Source organism: Oncorhynchus keta, chromosome 17 (genome assembly GCF_023373465.1).
Source record: "Oncorhynchus keta strain PuntledgeMale-10-30-2019 chromosome 17, Oket_V2, whole genome shotgun sequence".
NCBI lineage: Eukaryota > Metazoa > Chordata > Actinopteri > Salmoniformes > Salmonidae > Oncorhynchus > Oncorhynchus keta.
This window is the reverse complement of record NC_068437.1, coordinates 55,897,997-55,915,821: the sequence shown is the minus strand read 5'-3', so window position 1 is coordinate 55,915,821 and position 17,825 is coordinate 55,897,997. Positions and strand designations below refer to the sequence as shown.

At 49.3% G+C, this 17,825-nt stretch overlaps 1 protein-coding gene across 1 annotated transcript in view; it reads left to right on the top strand.

Annotated features, from left to right (window-relative positions):
• The window catches only part of LOC118374167 (tyrosine-protein kinase CSK-like), a 54,866-nt gene extending 38,423 nt beyond the window's left edge, over positions 1 to 16,443 (top strand). The window contains exons 2-12 of the mRNA XM_052466677.1: positions 1,868 to 1,961; positions 4,844 to 4,960; positions 5,567 to 5,679; positions 8,666 to 8,885; positions 10,188 to 10,347; positions 10,658 to 10,757; positions 12,179 to 12,269; positions 12,388 to 12,461; positions 13,778 to 13,973; positions 15,606 to 15,692; positions 16,106 to 16,443. Of these exons, the coding sequence (XP_052322637.1) occupies positions 1,947 to 1,961; positions 4,844 to 4,960; positions 5,567 to 5,679; positions 8,666 to 8,885; positions 10,188 to 10,347; positions 10,658 to 10,757; positions 12,179 to 12,269; positions 12,388 to 12,461; positions 13,778 to 13,973; positions 15,606 to 15,692; positions 16,106 to 16,288 (1,356 nt within the window). The 5' untranslated portion in view covers positions 1,868 to 1,946 and the 3' untranslated portion in view covers positions 16,289 to 16,443. The remainder of the gene's footprint in view (positions 1 to 1,867; positions 1,962 to 4,843; positions 4,961 to 5,566; positions 5,680 to 8,665; positions 8,886 to 10,187; positions 10,348 to 10,657; positions 10,758 to 12,178; positions 12,270 to 12,387; positions 12,462 to 13,777; positions 13,974 to 15,605; positions 15,693 to 16,105) is intronic.
• Positions 16,444 to 17,825: the final 1,382 nt, after the last annotated feature.

Sequence of the window (17,825 nt, the reverse complement as noted above, 5' to 3'; positions counted from 1 at the left end):
GGGCCGTCCTATGGGTGAATGAGGGTTTCACCATTTTAAAATAGTGAACTGGGTGGGCCTTCCTATGGGTGAATGATGGTTTCACCATTTTAAAATAGTTAACTGGGTGGGCCGTCCTATGGGTGAATGAGGGTTTCACCATTTTAAAATAGTCAACTGGGTGGGCCGTCCTATGGGTGAATGAGGGTTTCACCATTTTAAAATAGTCAACTGGGTGGGCCGTCCTATGGGTGAATGAGGGTTTCACCATTTTAAAATAGTCAACTGGGTGGGCCGTCCTATGGGTGAATGAGGGTTTCACCATTTTAAAATAGTCAACTGGGTGGTGGTTTCACCATTTTAAAATAGTCAACTGGGTGGGCCGTCCTATGGGTGAATGATGGTTTCACCATTTTAAAATAGTCAACTGGGTGGGCCGTCCTATGGGTGAATGAGGGTTTCACCATTTTAAAATAGTCAACTGGGTGGGCCGTCCTATGGGTGAATGAGGGTTTCACCATTTTAAAATAGTCAACTGGGTGGGGTCCTATGGGTGAATGAGGGTTTCACCATTTTAAAATAGTATGGGTGAATGAGGGTTTCACCATTTTAAAATAGTCAACTGGGTGGGCCGTCCTATGGGTGAATGAGGGTTTCACCATTTTAAAATAGTCAACTGGGTGGGCCGTCCTATGGGTGAATGAGGGTTTCACCATTTTAAAATAGTCAACTATGGGTGAAAGAAGGATCACATGACTCTATCCGGGTCATTAGAAACCAATGAATTATAGTTGAAAGCTGGGGCGGCAGGGTAGCCTAGTGGTTAGAGCATTGGACTAGTAACCGAAAGGTTGCAAGTTCAAATCCCCGAGCTGACAAGGTACAAAATCTGTCGTTCTACTCTGAACAGGCAGTTAACCCGCTGTTCCTAGGCCGTCATTGAAAATAAGAATTTGTTCTTAACTGACTTGCCTGGTTAAATAAAGGTAAAATAAAAAAATAAAAAAAATAGTTGAAAGCAAATATTCCATAACTGTGATGTAGATGGCAGTAAATCACCGTGGAGCCCTTGGTGACGCTGCCCGTGCGCTCATGGACGCCATAAATGGGACATATAAAGATGTCTTTCTCTCTCTTTCTGTCTTTCTCTCTGTTTATCACATATTCCTGTGAATAATCTATTTAAATCGTACTGGTCATTACGAGGATCACTTTCCATCTTTAAGCTCAGGCCCAGAGGCTCCGTACGTGTGACTCAATTGCGGTACCTCTAGAGGCAGAGGTACCTCTAGAGGCAGAGGCCAAATCGAGCTCCGTATCGCATTGCCGTGTGCAAATTCTGTAACAATGTGGAGGGCTCTGCATTGACATGATTGGGGGGGGGGGCGTCCTGTATAAACTCACTACTTTTGACAACTTCCTTCACAACAGCTCTGCAGAGCGCAAGAAGAAGTTCTGCGGAGGCCGCATCACATCTAAATGCAGATTCCAGGAATGACCATAAATGGTCTTCTACATACGCAGCATTAATCTGCAGTTCTGTCTACCGTATTGGGCTGGGCCGAACAAAAATGTTGCTGATAACTCGGGAGTATGGTTATTATTGATTTGAAACAAAGATTACCCCCCTCCCCCATCACCACACGGTGACACCGTTGGATCGTAATGGAAACTTGGTAACCCACGGTTGCGAAAGTGACATGGAAAAAAAGAATTATCAAAAGACCTACTTACTTCTGCTTTCTACAGCCGGCTGTTATTTATACTCCTCCCTGTTCACCTGTTTTACTTTCAGATGTGTCTACTGACTGCCCCATTTTGAATGTTGAGTTTAGGTGGTGGTTGTTCACAGTATTGTACGTAACGGTCGCTTCTTGTCTCTCCACAGGTGTGTGTGTGTGTGAGTGTGCTATGGTAACGTCTGGTGTGTGAGGCCTGCGTCAGGAGACCCCACTGCCTTGTTCAGCATGTCTGAATCCCAGGTGAGACCCGGAGATCACAGACGAAGATGGCTTCATGTTGAATAGAGAAAACACGACACTATATACACAACATGTCATTTGATTTTTAGTTGTAGCCCTGAACCAGCTCACCTGATTCACCTATTCAGGGAGCTTGATGATCAGTCGACAAGTTGAATCGGGTGTGCTGGCCCCCGGAGTAGTTGAATCGGGTGTGCTGGCCCCCGGAGTAGTTGAATCGGGTGTACTGGCCCCCGGAGTAGTTGAATCGGGTGTGCTGGCCCCCGGAGTAGTTGAATCGGGTGTACTGGCCCCCGGAGTAGTTGAATCGGGTGTACTGGCCCCCGGAGTAGTTGAATCGGGTGTGCTGGCCCCGGAGTAGTTGAATCGGGTGTACTGGCCCCCGGAGTAGTTGAATCGGGTGTACTGGCCCCCGGAGTAGTTGAATCGGGTGTGCTGGCCCCCGGAGTAGTTGAATCGGGTGTGCTGGCCCCGGAGTAGTTGAATCGGGTGTGCTGGCCCCCGGAGTAGTTGAATCGGGTGTGCTGGCCCCCGGAGTAGTTGAATCGGGTGTGCTGGCCCCCGGAGTAGTTGAATCGGGTGTGCTGGCCCCCGGAGTAGTTGAATCGGGTGTGCTGGCCCCCGGAGTAGTTGAATCGGGTGTGCTGGCCCCCGGAGTAGTTGAATCGGGTGTGCTGGCCCCGGAGTAGTTGAATCTGGGTGTGAATCTGGCCCCGGAGTAGTTGAATCGGGTGTGCTGGCCCCCGGAGTAGTTGAATCGGGTGTGCTGGCCCCCGGAGTAGTTGCCCCGGAGTAGTTGAATCGGGTGTACTGGCCCCCGAGTAGTTGAATCGGGTGTACTGGCCCCCGGAGTAGTTGAATCGGGTGTACTGGCCCCCGGAGTAGTTGAATCGGGTGTACTGGCCCCCGGAGTAGTTGAATCGGGTGTACTGGCCCCCGGAGTAGTTGAATCGGGTGTACTGGCCCCCGGAGTAGTTGAATCGGGTGTACTGGCCCCCGGAGTAGTTGAATCGGGTGTACTGGCCCCGGAGTAGTTGAATCGGGTGTACTGGCCCCGGAGTAGTTGAATCGGGTGTACTGGCCCCCGGAGTAGTTGAATCGGGTGTACTGGCCCCCGGAGTAGTTGAATCGGGTGTACTGGCCCCGGAGTAGTTGAATCGGGTGTACTGGCCCCGGAGTAGTTGAATCGGGTGTACTGGCCCCCGGAGTAGTTGAATCGGGTGTACTGGCCCCGTAGTAGTTGAATCGGGTGTACTGGCCCCCGGAGTAGTTGCCCCGGAGTAGTTGAATCGGGTGTACTGGCCCCCGGAGTAGTTGAATCGGGTGTACTGGCCCCCGGAGTAGTTGAATCGGGTGTACTGGCCCCCGGAGTAGTTGAATCGGGTGTACTGGCCCCGGAGTAGTTGAATCGGGTGTACTGGCCCCGGGTAGTTGAATGAATCGGGTGCTGGCCCCCGGAGTAGTTGAATCGGGTGGCTGGCCCCGGAGTAGTTGAATCGGGTGTGCTGGCCCCCGGTGTACTGGCCCCGGAGTAGTTGAATCGGGTGTGCTGGCCCCGGAGTAGTTGAATCGGGTGTGCTGGCCCCGGAGTAGTTGAATCGGGTGTACTGGCCCCGGAGTAGTTGAATCGGGTGTGCTGGCCCCCGGAGTAGTTGAATCGGGTGTACTGGCCCCCGGAGTAGTTGAATCGGGTGTGCTGGCCCCCGGAGTAGTTGAATCGGGTGTGCTGGCCCCCGGAGTAGTTGAATCGGGTGTACTGGCCCCCGGAGTAGTTGAATCGGGTGTGCTGGCCCCCGGAGTAGTTGAATCGGGTGTGCTGGCCCCCGGAGTAGTTGAATCGGGTGTACTGGCCCCCGGAGTAGTTGAATCGGGTGTACTGGCCCCCGGAGTAGTTGAATCGGGTGTGCTGGCCCCGGAGTAGTTGAATCGGGTGTGCTGGCCCCGGAGTAGTTGAATCGGGTGTGCTGGCCCCCGGAGTAGTTGAATCGGGTGTACTGGCCCCCGGAGTAGTTGAATCGGGTGTGCTGGCCCCCGGAGTAGTTGAATCGGGTGTACTGGCCCCCGGAGTAGTTGAATCGGGTGTACTGGCCCCGGAGTAGTTGAATCGGTGTACTGGCCCCGGAGTAGTTGAATCGGGTGTACTGGCCCCGGAGTAGTTAGTTGAATCGGGTGTACTGGCCCCGGAGTAGTTGAATCGGGTGTGCTGGCCCCGGAGTAGTTGAATCGGGTGTACTGGCCCCGGAGTAGTGAGTAGTTGAATCGGTGTGCTGGTGAGTGCGGGTGTGCTGGCCCCGGAGTAGTTGAATCGGGTGTACTGGCCCCCGGAGTAGTTGAATCGGGTGTACTGGCCCCCGGAGTAGTTGAAGTACTGGTTGAATCGGGTGTACTGGCCCCCGGAGTAGTTGCCCCGGAGTAGTTGAATCGGGTGTGCTGGCCCCCGGAGTAGTTGAATCGGGTGTGCTGGCCCCCGGAGTAGTTGAATCGGGTGTACTGGCCCCCGGAGTAGTTGCCCCGGAGTAGTTGAATCGGGTGTGCTGGCCCCCGGAGTAGTTGAATCGGGTGTACTGGCCCCCGGAGTAGTTGAATCTGGTGTGCTGGCCCCCGGAGTAGTTGAATCGGGTGTACTGGCCCCCGGAGTAGTTGAATCTGGTGTGCTGGCCCCCGGAGTAGTTGAATCGGGTGTGTTGTTGAGGTACATAAAACGTCTGGTGGTCCCTGAGGAGACGTTTCAGAACCCCTTTGCACTACACCACCTATTGTCATTGAACTGGTTTCTGGCAGTGTTGAGGTCACTTCACTTTCAAATCCAGAATAAATCAAATAAATCAATTCCACTTTTGCTTTTTTGTGATAACCTTTTCCTCACTCCTCCTGTCCCTCAGACCCCATCATGGCCACGGGGCACAGAGTGTATGGCCAAGTACAACTTCAAGGGCACCACAGAGCAGGACTTGCCCTTCAACAAAGGAGATGTCTTGACCATCATCATTGTCACTAAGGTAAAGTACCTAAACTCTCTGTGTTTAGGAAGCAGGTTGTCTTTCACCACAGCTGCCATTGTCTCTGGCAAGCGAGACTAGAAAAACAGACCCAAATGGTTTATGGTTTTAAGGAGAAACGTAGGCTTAATCTTTCACATTTTTGTCGTGTTTCTTGAAATTCTAAAGAATAAAAAATAAAAAAAATAGTTTAGACAGTTTTTTTAATTTTTTTAAAGGAGGCGTAGTACTAAATAATATTTAACAATCTATATTTTATTGTTTTTTATTTAACTAGTCAAGTCAGTTAACAAATTCTGAAATGTATTCAGATCACTATTGTGATCTAACAATTGTTGACCAATCCAAAAGGTTATAAGCCACCCAATCAGCCAGCATCCTCTAGGAAAGGGGTGACATCTATGATGGTCTGAGGAGGTTGACTGTAAAATCACTGTCCTTTTGTGTTTTCTGGGTATTTGCCAAGCAGCCCCAGGTGACAGAACACATCATGATGTAGGACCAAGTCCCCCAGAGGGTTTCAGTCATGTTGTCCATCTCACTACATTATTTACTCAGTCAATCCTGATCTTCTAATCAGAGTAACGGTCACATGTTTTGTCTCAGGACCCCAACTGGTACAAAGCCAAGAACACAGCAGGTCGAGAAGGCACCATCCCAGCTAACTACGTCCAGAAGAGGGAAGGGGTGAAGCAAGGGGGCAAGCTGAGTCTAATGCCGTAAGTACAGTCTCCATAGCCTGGTTAAACCAGTCTGAGTCAGGGGAAGTACAGTCTCCATAGCCTGGTTAAACCAGTCTGAGTCAGGGGAAGTACAGTCTCCATAGCCTGGTTAAACCAGTCTGAGTCAGGGAAGTACAGTCTCCATAGCCTGGTTAAACCAGTCTGAGTCAGGGGAAGTACAGTCTCCATAGCCTGGTTAAACCAGTCTGAGTCAGGGGAAGTGCAGTCATCACTCCATGTTGTACTGAAATGACTTCCCATGGATACACTCGCCGTGGCGTGTTGCTGCAGGACTCGCCAGTGGCGAGGTGTTGCTGCAGGACTCGCCAGTGGCGAGGTGTTGCTGCAGGACTCGCCAGTGGCGAGGTGTTGCTGCAGGACTCGCCAGTGGCGAGGTGTTGCTGCAGGACTCGCCAGTGGCGAGGTGTTGCTGCAGGACTCGCCAGTGGCGAGGTGTTGCTGCAGGACTCGCCAGTGGCGAGGTGTTGCTGCAGGACTCGCCAGTGGCGAGGTGTTGCTGCAGGACTCGCATAGGAATGTGTTTTTGTAAGGGCTCTCATCAATTAAAGAATAAACACATTCAATGTAAAGTGAAGTCAAACTATGAAACATTTACGACTTTCAGTTGTTGTTCACCACTCAGTGACTGATACTCGGGGTTGAACGGTTTCTGTGTATCGGTATGTTTCTGTGTTTCTGTGTATCAGTGTGTTTCTGTGTATCAGTATGTTTCTGTGTTTCTGTGTATCAGTATTTTTCTGTATGTTTCTGTGTATCGGTATGTTTCTGTGTATCGGTATGTTTCTGTGTATCGGTATGTTTCTGTGTGTATCGGTATGTTTCTGTGTGTATCGGTATGTTTCTGTGTGTATCGGTATGTTTCTGTGTGTATCGGTATGTTTCTGTGTGTTTCTGTGTATCAGTATTTTTCTGTATGTTTCTGTGTATCGGTATGTTTCTTTGTATCGGTATGTTTCTGTGTATCGGTATGTTTCTTTGTATCGGTATGTTTCTGTGTATCGGTATGTTTCTGTGTATCGGTATGTTTCTTTGTATCGGTATGTTTCTGTGTATCGGTGTGTTTCTGTGTATCGGTGTGTTTCTGTGTATCAGTATGTTTCTGTTTCTGTGTATCGGTATGTTTCTGTGTATCGGTATGTTTCTGTGTATCGGTATGTTTCTGTATGTTTCTGTGTATCGGTGCGTTTCTGTGTATCGGTATGTTTCTGTGTATCGGTGTGTTTCTGGTATGTTTCTGTGTGTATCGGTATGTTTCTGTGTGTTTCTGTGTATCAGTATCGGTGTGTTTCTGTGTATGTTTCTGTGTATCGGTATGTTTCTGTGTATCTGTGTATCGGTATGTATCTGTGTATCGGTATGTTTCTGTGTATCGGTGTGTTTCTGTGTGTTTCTGTATATCGGTATGTTTCTGTGTATCAGTATGTTTCTGTGTATCAGTATGTTTCTGTGTATCAGTGTGTTTCTGTGTATCGGTGTGTTTCTGTGTATCGGTGTTTCTGTGTATGTTTCTGTATGTTTCTGTGTATCGGTGTGTTTCTGTGTATCGGTGTGTTTCTGTGTATGTGTGTGTTTCTGTGTATCGGTATGTTTCTGTGTATCGGTATGTTTCTGTATGTTTCTGTGTATCGGTGTGTTTCTGTGTATCGGTGTGTTTCTGTGTATCGGTGTGTTTCTGTGTATCGGTGTGTTTCTGTGTATCGGTGTGTTTCTGTGTATCGGTATGTTTCTGTGTGTGTTTCTGTATATCGGTATGTTTCTGTGTATCGGTGTGTTTCTGTGTGTTTCTGTATATCGGTATGTTTCTGTGTATCGGTATGTTTCTGTGTATCGGTATGTTTCTGTATGTTTCTGTGTGTTTCTGTGTATGTTTCTGTGTATCGGTGTGTTTCTGTGTGTGTGTTTCTTTGTGTTTCTGTGTATCTGTGTGTTTCTGTGTATCGGTGTGTTTCTGTGTATCGGTGTGTTTCTGTGTATCGGTGTGTTTCTGTGTATCGGTGTGTTTCTGTGTGTTTCTGTATATCGGTATGTTTCTGTGTATCGGTGTGTATCGGTGTGTTTCTGTGTGTTTCTGTATATCGGTATGTTTCTGTGTATCGGTGTGTTTCTGTGTGTTTCTGTGTATCTTTGTGTTTCTGTGTATCGTATCGGTGTGTTTCTGTGTATCGGTGTGTTTCTGTGTATCGGTGTGTTTCTGTGTGTTTCTGTGTATCGGTGTGTTTCGGTGTGTTTCTGTGTATCGGTGTGTTTCTGTGTATCGGTGTGTTTCTGTGTATCGGTGTGTTTCTGTATATCGGTATGTTTCTGTGTTTCTGTATGTTTCTGTGTTTCTGTGTATCGGTATATTTCTGTGTATCGGTATGTTTCTGTATATCGGTATGTTTCTGTATCGGTGTGTTTCTGTGTTTCTGTGTTTCTGTGTGTTTCTGTGTTTCTGTGTATCGGTGTGTTTCTGTGTTTCTGTGTGTTTCTGTGTATCGGTAAGTTTCTGTGTATCGTGTATCGGTGTGTTTCTGTGTATCGGTGTGTTTCTGTGTATCGGTATGTTTCTGTGTATCGGTGTGTTTCTGTGTGTTTCTGTATATCGGTATGTTTCTGTGTATCGGTATGTTTCTGTGTATCGGTATGTTTCTGTATATCGGTATGTTTCTGTGTGATTGAACAGTGCAGATAGGCTGTTTGTCGTGGCAGTGTGTTATGTGAATCTTAACCCCAGTTGGGCCGTGCAGGGCTGAGTCCTGCCTCTGTCTACTCAGCCCTGTAATTGTAGTGCACTGTCTGTTTCCAGCACCGCTTTGTGCTGTCTGTCTGTCTGTCTTTCTTGTTTCCTGTTGGTTCCTTTCAATCTCCCACATTTAGCCACATACTTCAGTTCTGAGAAGTGTGTGTGAGACTCTTTGTTGTAAAAAGAAAAGCACTTTGTGACAACTGTTGACAACAATGTTGACCCCCCCCCCATTTCCAGATGGTTCCATGGTAAGATCACCAGGGAGCAGGCAGAGGGTCTCCTGATCCCCCCAGAGACTGGCCTGTTCCTGGTCAGAGAGAGCACCAACTACCCCGGAGACTACACTCTGTGTGTCAGCTGTGACGGCAAGGTGGAGCACTACCGTATAGTCTACAAGGAGGGTCAGCTCAGCATCGACGAGGACGAGTTCTTCGAGAACCTCATGCAGCTGGTGGAGGTACAGGGGAAGACATATATATATGTGTGTGTGTGTGTGTGTGTGTGTGTGTGTGTGTGTGTGTGTGTGTAAGCCACCCAATCGCTCCCTACCCCCTCAACCTGACCCCTTGGCCCTTTACCATTTTGACTGTAGTAGATCTGAATATTCTAGATGGGTTTAAACAGTGTAGTTGTGGAGATTCTACCATATTGCGTCCACCTTACAGGTCTGTAAACATCAAAGGGCCAAGGGAAAAATGTAGGGAAGGAATTGGGACCGGCTCCTAAAGCAAGCTGGTACCAATGAGCTTTCCACTTGGTCAAAAAAGCTGTCTATTATTTTGCAAGCAGAGTGTGTGAGCACTGAGCACCGTTGTTGACTATACAGACATGGTTTCGCTGTTAGTGAGGTGTTCTGGCCTCTGAAACGGTTTGTTAGCGGTAGGTTCTAGATCATTTCCCCTGAAGACACCTGATCTGGCTTTCACTTTCAAAACCAGCCTCTTCCTTCTAAACCCCCCTCTCTCTTCCTTCCTTCTAAACCCCCCTCTCTCTTCCTTCCTTCTAAACCCCCCTCTCTCTCTCTCTTCCTTCCTTCTAAACCCCCCTCTCTCTCTCTTCCTTCCTTCTAAACCCCCCTCTCTCTCTCTTCCTTCCTTCTAAACCCCCCTCTCTCTCTTCCTTCCTTCTAACCCCCCCTCTCTCTCTCTTCCTTCCTTCTAAACCCCCCTCTCTCTTCCTTCCTTCTAAACCCCCCCCTCTCTCTCTCTCTTCCTTCTAAACCCCCCTCTCTCTCTTCCTTCCTTCCTTCTAAACCCCTCTCTCTCTTCCTTCCTTCTAAACCCCCCTCTCTCTCCCTTCCTTCTAAACCACCCTCTCTCTCTTCCTTCCTTCCTCCTAAACCCCCCTGTCTCTCCCTTCCTTCTAAACCACCCTCTCTCTCTTCCTTCCTTCCTTCTAAACCACCCTCTCTCTCTTCCTTCACTGTACATGTGCTTTAGGTCCACAACTCAGTCCATGTTGATGACATGCGTATATATATGCGTGTATATATTTTAAAAAAAATTTTTAAACCCAAACCAATGGTCTGCTGTATTTAATAATGCTGCCCTCTGTTGGTTACTGCGAGGTCCTGCTGAATAAATCCTAAAGTTCCTACCAGGGTTGGGATCAACTCTCTTTACTTCCTGAATTGACCCCAAACCTGGTTAAAATCTAACGCATCAACCATCACCAGTATTCACAACCTTTAACCCTTCCAGGGTCATGTTATTGACCTACGCCTTCTCTCTCTCTCTCTTTGTCCTCTCCTTGTCCTCAGCACTATACCAAAGACGCAGATGGTCTCTGCACCAAACTGATCAAGCCGAAGCTGGAGGAGGGAACTGTGGCAGCCCAGGATGAGTTCTCTAGGAGTGGCTGGGCTCTGAACAGGAAGGAGCTAAACATTCAGCAGTCCATAGGCAAGGGAGAGTTTGGAGGCAAGTATGTGTGTGCCTGTCCATGTATGTCTGCGGTTGTATGGGGACGTTAGGCCCTCGGGGGGGGGGGGGAGTCACACCCTGTTCTGGGATGTCAGTTCACTGGACCCAATATCTGTTCTGTTGGAGTGTGTGTGAAAAATGGTCTTAAATGGATGCTCTCATTCTCACTTACGCAGACGCAGGATGAGTGTTTAAACCGTTTACACAGAGTGTGCCGCTCATTGGCCACCCATGACTATTGAGCCCAGGTATTTCCAGGATGTGGAAGGGTTAAACACTGAGTCTGTGTCTCTCTCTCTCTCTTCAGATGTGAAGGTGGGAGACTACAGAGGGACCAAAGTAGCTGTGAAGTGTATCAAGCATGACGCCACGGCACAGGCCTTCATCGCAGAGGCCTCGGTTATGACGTAAGTTTCCGAGCTTTCAGAGAGGACCACAACTCTGGTCAGTTTCAGAGAGGACCACAACTCTGGTTACTTTCAGAGCTTTGAGAGAGGACCACAACTCTGGTCAGTTTCAGAGAGGACCACAACTCTAGTCAGTTTCAGAGAGGACCACAACTCTGGTCAGTTTCAGAGAGGACCACAACTCTGGTCAGTTTCAGAGCTTTGAGAGAGGACCACAACTCTAGTCAGTTTCAGAGAGGACCACAACTCTGGTTAGTTTCAGAGAGGACCACAACTCTAGTCAGTTTCAGAGAGGACCACAACTCTGGTCAGTTTCAGAGAGGACCACAACTCTGGTCAGTTTCAGAGAGGACCACAACTCTGGTCAGTTTCAGAGAGGACCACAACTCTAGTCAGTTTCAGAGAGGACCACAACTCTGGTCAGTTTCAGAGAGGACCACAACTCTGGTCAGTTTCAGAGAGGACCACAACTCTAGTCAGTTTCAGAGAGGACCACAACTCTGGTCAGTTTCAGAGAGGACCACAACTCTGGTCAGTTTCAGAGAGGACCACAACTCTGGTTAGTTTCAGAGCTTTGAGAGAGGACCACAACTCTAGTCAGTTTCAGAGAGGACCACAACTCTGGTTAGTTTCAGAGAGGACCACAACTCTGGTCAGTTTCAGAGAGGACCACAACTCTGGTTACTTTCAGAGCTTTGAGAGAGGACCACAACTCTGGTCAGGTTCAGAGAGGACCACAACTCTGGTTAGTTTCAGAGCTTTGAGAGAGGACCACAACTCTAGTCAGTTTCAGAGAGGACCACAACTCTGGTTAGTTTCAGAGAGGACCACAACTCTGGTCAGGTTCAGAGAGGACCACAACTCTGGTCAGTTTCAGAGAGGACCACAACTCTGGTCAGTTTCAGAGAGGACCACAACTCTGGTCAGGTTCAGAGAGGACCACAACTCTGGTCAGGTTCAGAGAGGACCACAACTCTGGTCAGTTTCAGAGAGGACCACAACGCTGGTCAGTTTCAGAGAGGACCACAACGCTGGTCAGTTTCAGAGAGGACCACAACGCTGGTCAGTTTCAGAGAGGACCACAACTCTGGTCAGTTTCAGAGAGGACCACAACTCTGGTCAGTTTCAGAGAGGACCACAACGCTGGTCAGTTTCAGAGAGGACCACAACTCTGGTCTGTTTCACAGTGAACCACAACTCTCATCAGTTTCAGAGAGGACCACAACTCTGGTCAGTTTCAGAGAGGACCACAACTCTGGTCAAGTGTTTAACATCCTTATTGTTTTCTTAGATCAGTTTGAGTGTTTGTTTGATCTGTGAGGTTTTGGTTGAATAAAATGTGTTGGTTTACTGTGCAGCTATTTAAACAGTGTTTCTAAAATGTTGAACTCTTGCTAATGTGTGTTGGTCCTCTTCTGCAGGCAGCTGAGACACAATAACCTGGTTCAGTTGATAGGTGTCATCGTTGAGGAGACGGGAAGCCTGTTTATTGTCAGCGAGTACATGGCCAAGGTAGGAAGGCTCTTTATGATTCAGTTAAGTTAAAGGGAGTTTATATATATAAAGAAAGAAAGAAAGAAAGAAAGAAAGAAAGAAAGAAAGAAAGAACTGAAGACTTGTCTTTCTATAGGGCAGTCTAGTGGACTACCTGCGCTCCAGAGGCCGGACAGTAATCTTCGGGGACTGTCTACTCAAGTTCTCACTGTGAGTATGATCATGATTGATCTGTACATCTTCAATCATATTATCAGAAGTCTGTTGACAGTGGCTTAGAGCAGCCAGTTGGAATTGTAACATCGTCAATTTTGGTTAGCATTGTCAGACTCTACATGTCGACCCCCCATTGTGACTTGCGTGTGAGGCGATGGAGTATCTCGATGCCAACAACTTGAACAGAGACCTCACTGCCAATGTAAACTGTACATTAAATAATTAAACTAAATGTTGCCTGTCCCTCCTCCTCCTCCCTCCTCCTCCCTCCTCCCCCTCCTCCCCTCCTCCCTCCTCCCCCTCCTCCCCCTCCCCCCCTCTTCCCCCTCCTCCCTCCTCCTCCCCCTCCTCCTCCCTCCTCCCCCTCCTCCCCCTCCTCCCCCTCCTCCCCCTCCTCCCCCTCCTCCTCCTCCCCTCTTCCTCCTCCTCCTCCCCCTCCCTCCTCCCCCCTCCCCCTCCTCCCCCTCCTCCTCCTCCCTCCTCCCCCTCTTCCCCCTCCTCCTCCTCCTCCCCCTCCTCCCCCTCTTCCCCCTCCTCCCTCCTCCTCCCTCCTCCTCCCCCTCCTCCTCCCTCCTCTCCCTCCTCCCCTCTTCCCCCTCCTCCCCTCCTCCTCCCTCCCTCCCCTCCCCCCTTCCCCCTCCTCCTCCCTCCTCCCCCTCTTCCCCCTCCTCCTCCTCCTCCCCCTCCTCCCCCTCCTCCTCCCCCTCCTCCCCCTCCTCCTCCCTCCTCCCCCTCTTCCCTCCCCCTCCTCCTCCCCTCCTTCCCCCTCTTCCCCTCCTCCTCCTCCCTCCTCCCCCCTCCCCCTCCCCTCCTCCCTCCCTCCCCCTCCCCCTCCTCCTCCCTCCCTCCTCCTCCCTCCTCCCTCCCCCCCTCCTCCCCCTCCTCCCCCCTCCCTCCCCCCTTCCCCCTCCTCCTCCTCCTCCTCCCTCCTCCCCCTCCTCCTCCTCCCTCCCTCCTCCCTCCTCCCCTCCCCCTCCTCTCCTCCCCCTCCTCCTCCTCCTCCCTCCTCCCCCTCTTCCCCCTCCTCCCTCCTCCTCCCCCCCCTCCTCCTCCTCCCCCTCTTCCCCCTCCTCCTCCCTCCTCCTCCCCTCCCCTCCTCCCTCCTCCTCCTCCCTCCTCCTCCTCCCTCCCTCCTCCCCTCCTCCTCCTCCTCCTCCTCCTCCTCCCTCCCTCCCTCCCCTCCTCCCTCCTCCTCCCTCCTCCCCCTCCTCCCCCTCTTCCCCCTCTTCCCCCTCTTCCCCCCTCCCCCCCTCTTCCCCCTCCTCCCCCTCTTCCCCCCCCCCCTCCCTCTTCCTCCTCCTCCTCCGTAGTGACGTGTGTGAGGCCATGGAGTATCTGGAGGCCAATAACTTTGTCCACAGAGACCTGGCGGCGCGAAACGTTCTGGTGTCTGACGAAAACATCGCTAAGGTCAGCGACTTTGGCCTGACCAAAGAGGCCTCATCCAATCAGGACACGGCCAAACTGCCCATCAAGTGGACCTCACCAGAGGCTCTGAGGGAAAAGGTAGGCTAGAACTCGCTAGCTGGAAATGTTCTCAATGTCGCTATCGAATGTGATCGTTTTCCATAGCTCAACTGGTTTGTATTTTGTCAAGGAGGGAGGTCACGTTTTAGCGAGGCACAGGGCCCGAGTTTGAGCCGTGGTATGGAAAGTTTACCCTGGGTTGTGTTCAGAAAGGGAGGAATCTGTAGGTCGTGGACTGGCAGTGCGCTCTGTTTCCCCAATAGATGGTGCTGTGGCCTGGCAGTGCGCTCTGTTTCCCCAATAGATGGTGCTGTGGCCTGGCGGCACGCTCCGTCATCGCAGCCACTTCATTCCTTGACGACTTTTGACGTGAAAAATGAGTGCTGCGAAAATGAGAAGTGGACTGAATGTTGTTTTAAAGAAGAATGGACAGCAAAATACTTGTTTTACTAATAATATGCCAAGAAAGTGTTGCCGTTTAACCTCTCTGGGATATTCGGGACGCTCAGGTCCCACCTCAACAACAGCCAGTGAAAGTGCAGGGCACCAAATTCAAAACAAACAGAAATCTCATAATTAAAATGCCTCAAGCATACAAGTATTTTACACCATTTTAAAGATAAACTTCTTGTTAATCCAGCCACAGTGTCTGATTTCAAAAAGGCTTTACGGCGAAAGCATACCAAACGAAACGTACGATGTTCAAGGCCAAACGTACGATGTTCAAGGCCAAACGTACGATGTTCAAGGCCAAACGTACGATGTTCAAGGCCAAACGTACGATGTTCAAGGCCAAACGTACGATGTTCAAGGCCAAACGTACGATGTTCAAGGCCAAACGTACGATGTTCAAGGCCAAACGTACGATGTTCAAGGCCAAACGTACGATGTTCTAGGCCAAACAGCAGGTCTTTTGCTCATGTTTCCACACTGAACACGCCCACATCAGGACATAGTTGCACGCAGAGTTTTCCCACCTCTTCTCAGACTTCACCAAGATCGAAACTGAGATGGAGCTTGTAGTATCATGGCTCCCTGTCTGTCGACAGTGAGAAAGCACCACCACACAGACACACACAGACAGACACACACAGACACACACACACACAATTGTAGCTCATCGACATCTATATATTTTTTTTAAAAGTTTGCACTTTACAAGGGTAGAGATGCAGGATCTGTGTATGCGTTTGACAGTGTCTGCGATGATATAAATTATATCAATTTTGTGAAGAATGTGTTCACAAGCAAACAAAGGGTAGGAAATGTTCTGCAGGCATATGTACTGTACCTACAGTTCACTAGTTGTTGCTGTGTCGCTGTGAAAATGAATAAAGGCTTCACACGTTGTCACACGTATAATATGTGGCCCTTGAGCCAAAAGGTTGGCCCAACCCCCCCTGCTCTTGGAACTTGTTTTGATTGGAGGAGATTGAATAGGTGTAAAGCAATATGGTAGCAATTCCATCTAGCCTATCGAGGGGACAAAATGGAGCTACCACCATATTGCTTACACTTATCTAAATCCTCTGAGATCTACAGGGAGTGTAGGGGTTAGAGGTCGACTTGAGATTTTAGAATATATCGATGGTATTGTACTGCTGATTGGCACCATTTTAATGATGTACTGTATGTGTTACACATGAGCTGAAATGCTGTCTTGATCAACAGAAATTCTCCACCAAGTCAGATGTGTGGAGCTATGGGATCTTGCTGTGGGAGATCTACTCCTTTGGCCGAGTGCCTTACCCCAGAATTGTAAGTATATTTTTGCCTGGACAGATTGGCAGGTGTGTGACAGCTTATACAGTATATATGAATCCAAGCAGTTAAGAGTTGATGTAGTAAATCTGAAATGTGTCCACTCTGATCCTCTATGACTCCCGTGTCCACTCTGATCCTCTATGACTCGTGTCCACTCTGATCCTCTATAAATGACTCCCGTGTCCACTCTGATCCTCTATAAATGACTCCCGTGTCCACTCTGAGCCTCTATAAATGACTCCCGTGTCCACTCTGATCCTCTATGACTCCCGTGTCCACTCTGATCCTCTATAAATGACTCCCGTGTCCACTCTGATCCTCTATAAATGACTCCCGTGTCCACTCTGATCCTCTATAAATTCATTATTTTCCGATTTCCTCATCCCGACCTTCTCCTCCTCCCTCAGCCTCTGAAGGAGGTGGTACCACGCGTAGAGAAGGGCTACAAGATGGACGCCCCGGACGGCTGTCCTGAGGTGGTGTATGAAGTCATGAAGCAGTGCTGGACCCTGGACCCCCTGGTGCGACCCCGCTTCAGAGTCCTCCGGGAGAAACTGCATCATATCCTAGCCAAGGAGCTCTACCTTTGAGAGGATAGGAATAGGAGGAAGGGGAGAGAGGACAAGGGTGGCTCTCCTTTCATTGAGGAAGAGGGGGAGGTAGAGAAATGATGAGAGAGAGGACAGACAAGGGTGGCTCTCCTTTCATTGAGGAAGAGGGGGAGAGAGAAATGATGAGAGAGAGAGAGAGAAGAGAGAGAGAGAGGGGAGAAAGGAGGAGAGAGAGAGAGAGAGAGAGGAGAGGAAGAGAGAGAGAGAGAGAGAGAGAGAGAGAGAGAGAGAGAGAGAGAGAGAGAGAGAGAGAGAGAGAGAGAGAGAGAGAGAGAGAGAGAGAGAGAGAGAGAGAGAGAGAGAGTGGCTCAGAGAAGAGAGAGAGGAGAGAGAGAGAGAGAGAGAGAGAGAGAGAGAGAGAGAGAGAGAGAGAGAGAGAGAGAGAGAGAGAGAGAGAGAGAGAGAGAGAGAGAGAGAGAGAGAGAGAGAGAGAGAGAGAGAGAGAGAGAGAGAGAGAGAGAGAGAGAGAGAGAGAGAGAGAGAGAGAGAGAGAGAGAGACAGACAGACAGACAGACAGCTCTCCTTTCATTGAGGAACAGACAGACAGACAGACAGACAGACAGACAGACAGACAGACAGACAGACAGACAGACAGACAGACAGACAGACAGACAGACAGACAGACAGACAGACAGACAGACAGACAGACAGACAGACAGACAGACAGACAGACAGACAGACAGACAGACAGACAGACAGACAGACAGACAGACAGACAAGGATTGCTCTTCTTCTGTGATGGGACCTGCCTTTATCAAGACCTCAGTCAGATCTTCCTTCCTTTATTTTTCTCCATAAATGAAAGAATCCCACCAGATTGTGTTAAAAGTTCACTGCTTTTCTGACTTGATGTTTTATCATTTCTCATTCTGTTGAAATGTTTTTGCCACTTGTTGGCACTCCCCCCACCCCACCTCAGGGTTGCCTGTACTACAGTACAGTAGTGGGTGTGTCTGTCTGGCTGACTACAGTGTGTACCCGGTGTCAAACAAACCTATCCTGCCCTGTCGTGACATACTATACTCCTTTCACACTCTCGCACCGTGCTGGCTCAAATATGTTATTATTATTTTGTTTTACGTTAGATGTATAACCAGGCCAGTGCAGTAGGTAGTGCTTGGCTCAGTAGTGTGAATCCACCCAGAGCCAGGTATTACACTTCCCATGTCCCTGCTCTCTACCCATACGGGTTAAGAGGGTATTAATCTGTGCCAAAGTGCCTCCAGAATGAACGCAGGACTATCCCCACAGACACGTCACGCCTCTACACGCTTGCCTTTTTTTCTTTCTTTCTATTTTTCTATGTTTTATACATTGTCTAAATGTCATTCCACATATCCTTCTCTCTTATGGACAAGTGTTCATCTCACATTTACCAAACTGGAAAGCAGGACAAATCCTCCAGGAAAAAAAGTATTTGATGAGCTGTAACATGACAAAGAGCAGGGGTACCAGAGGGAAAATACATTATGGAGAAGAAAAAAATAATAATTTTGTAACAGATAAATTTATGGG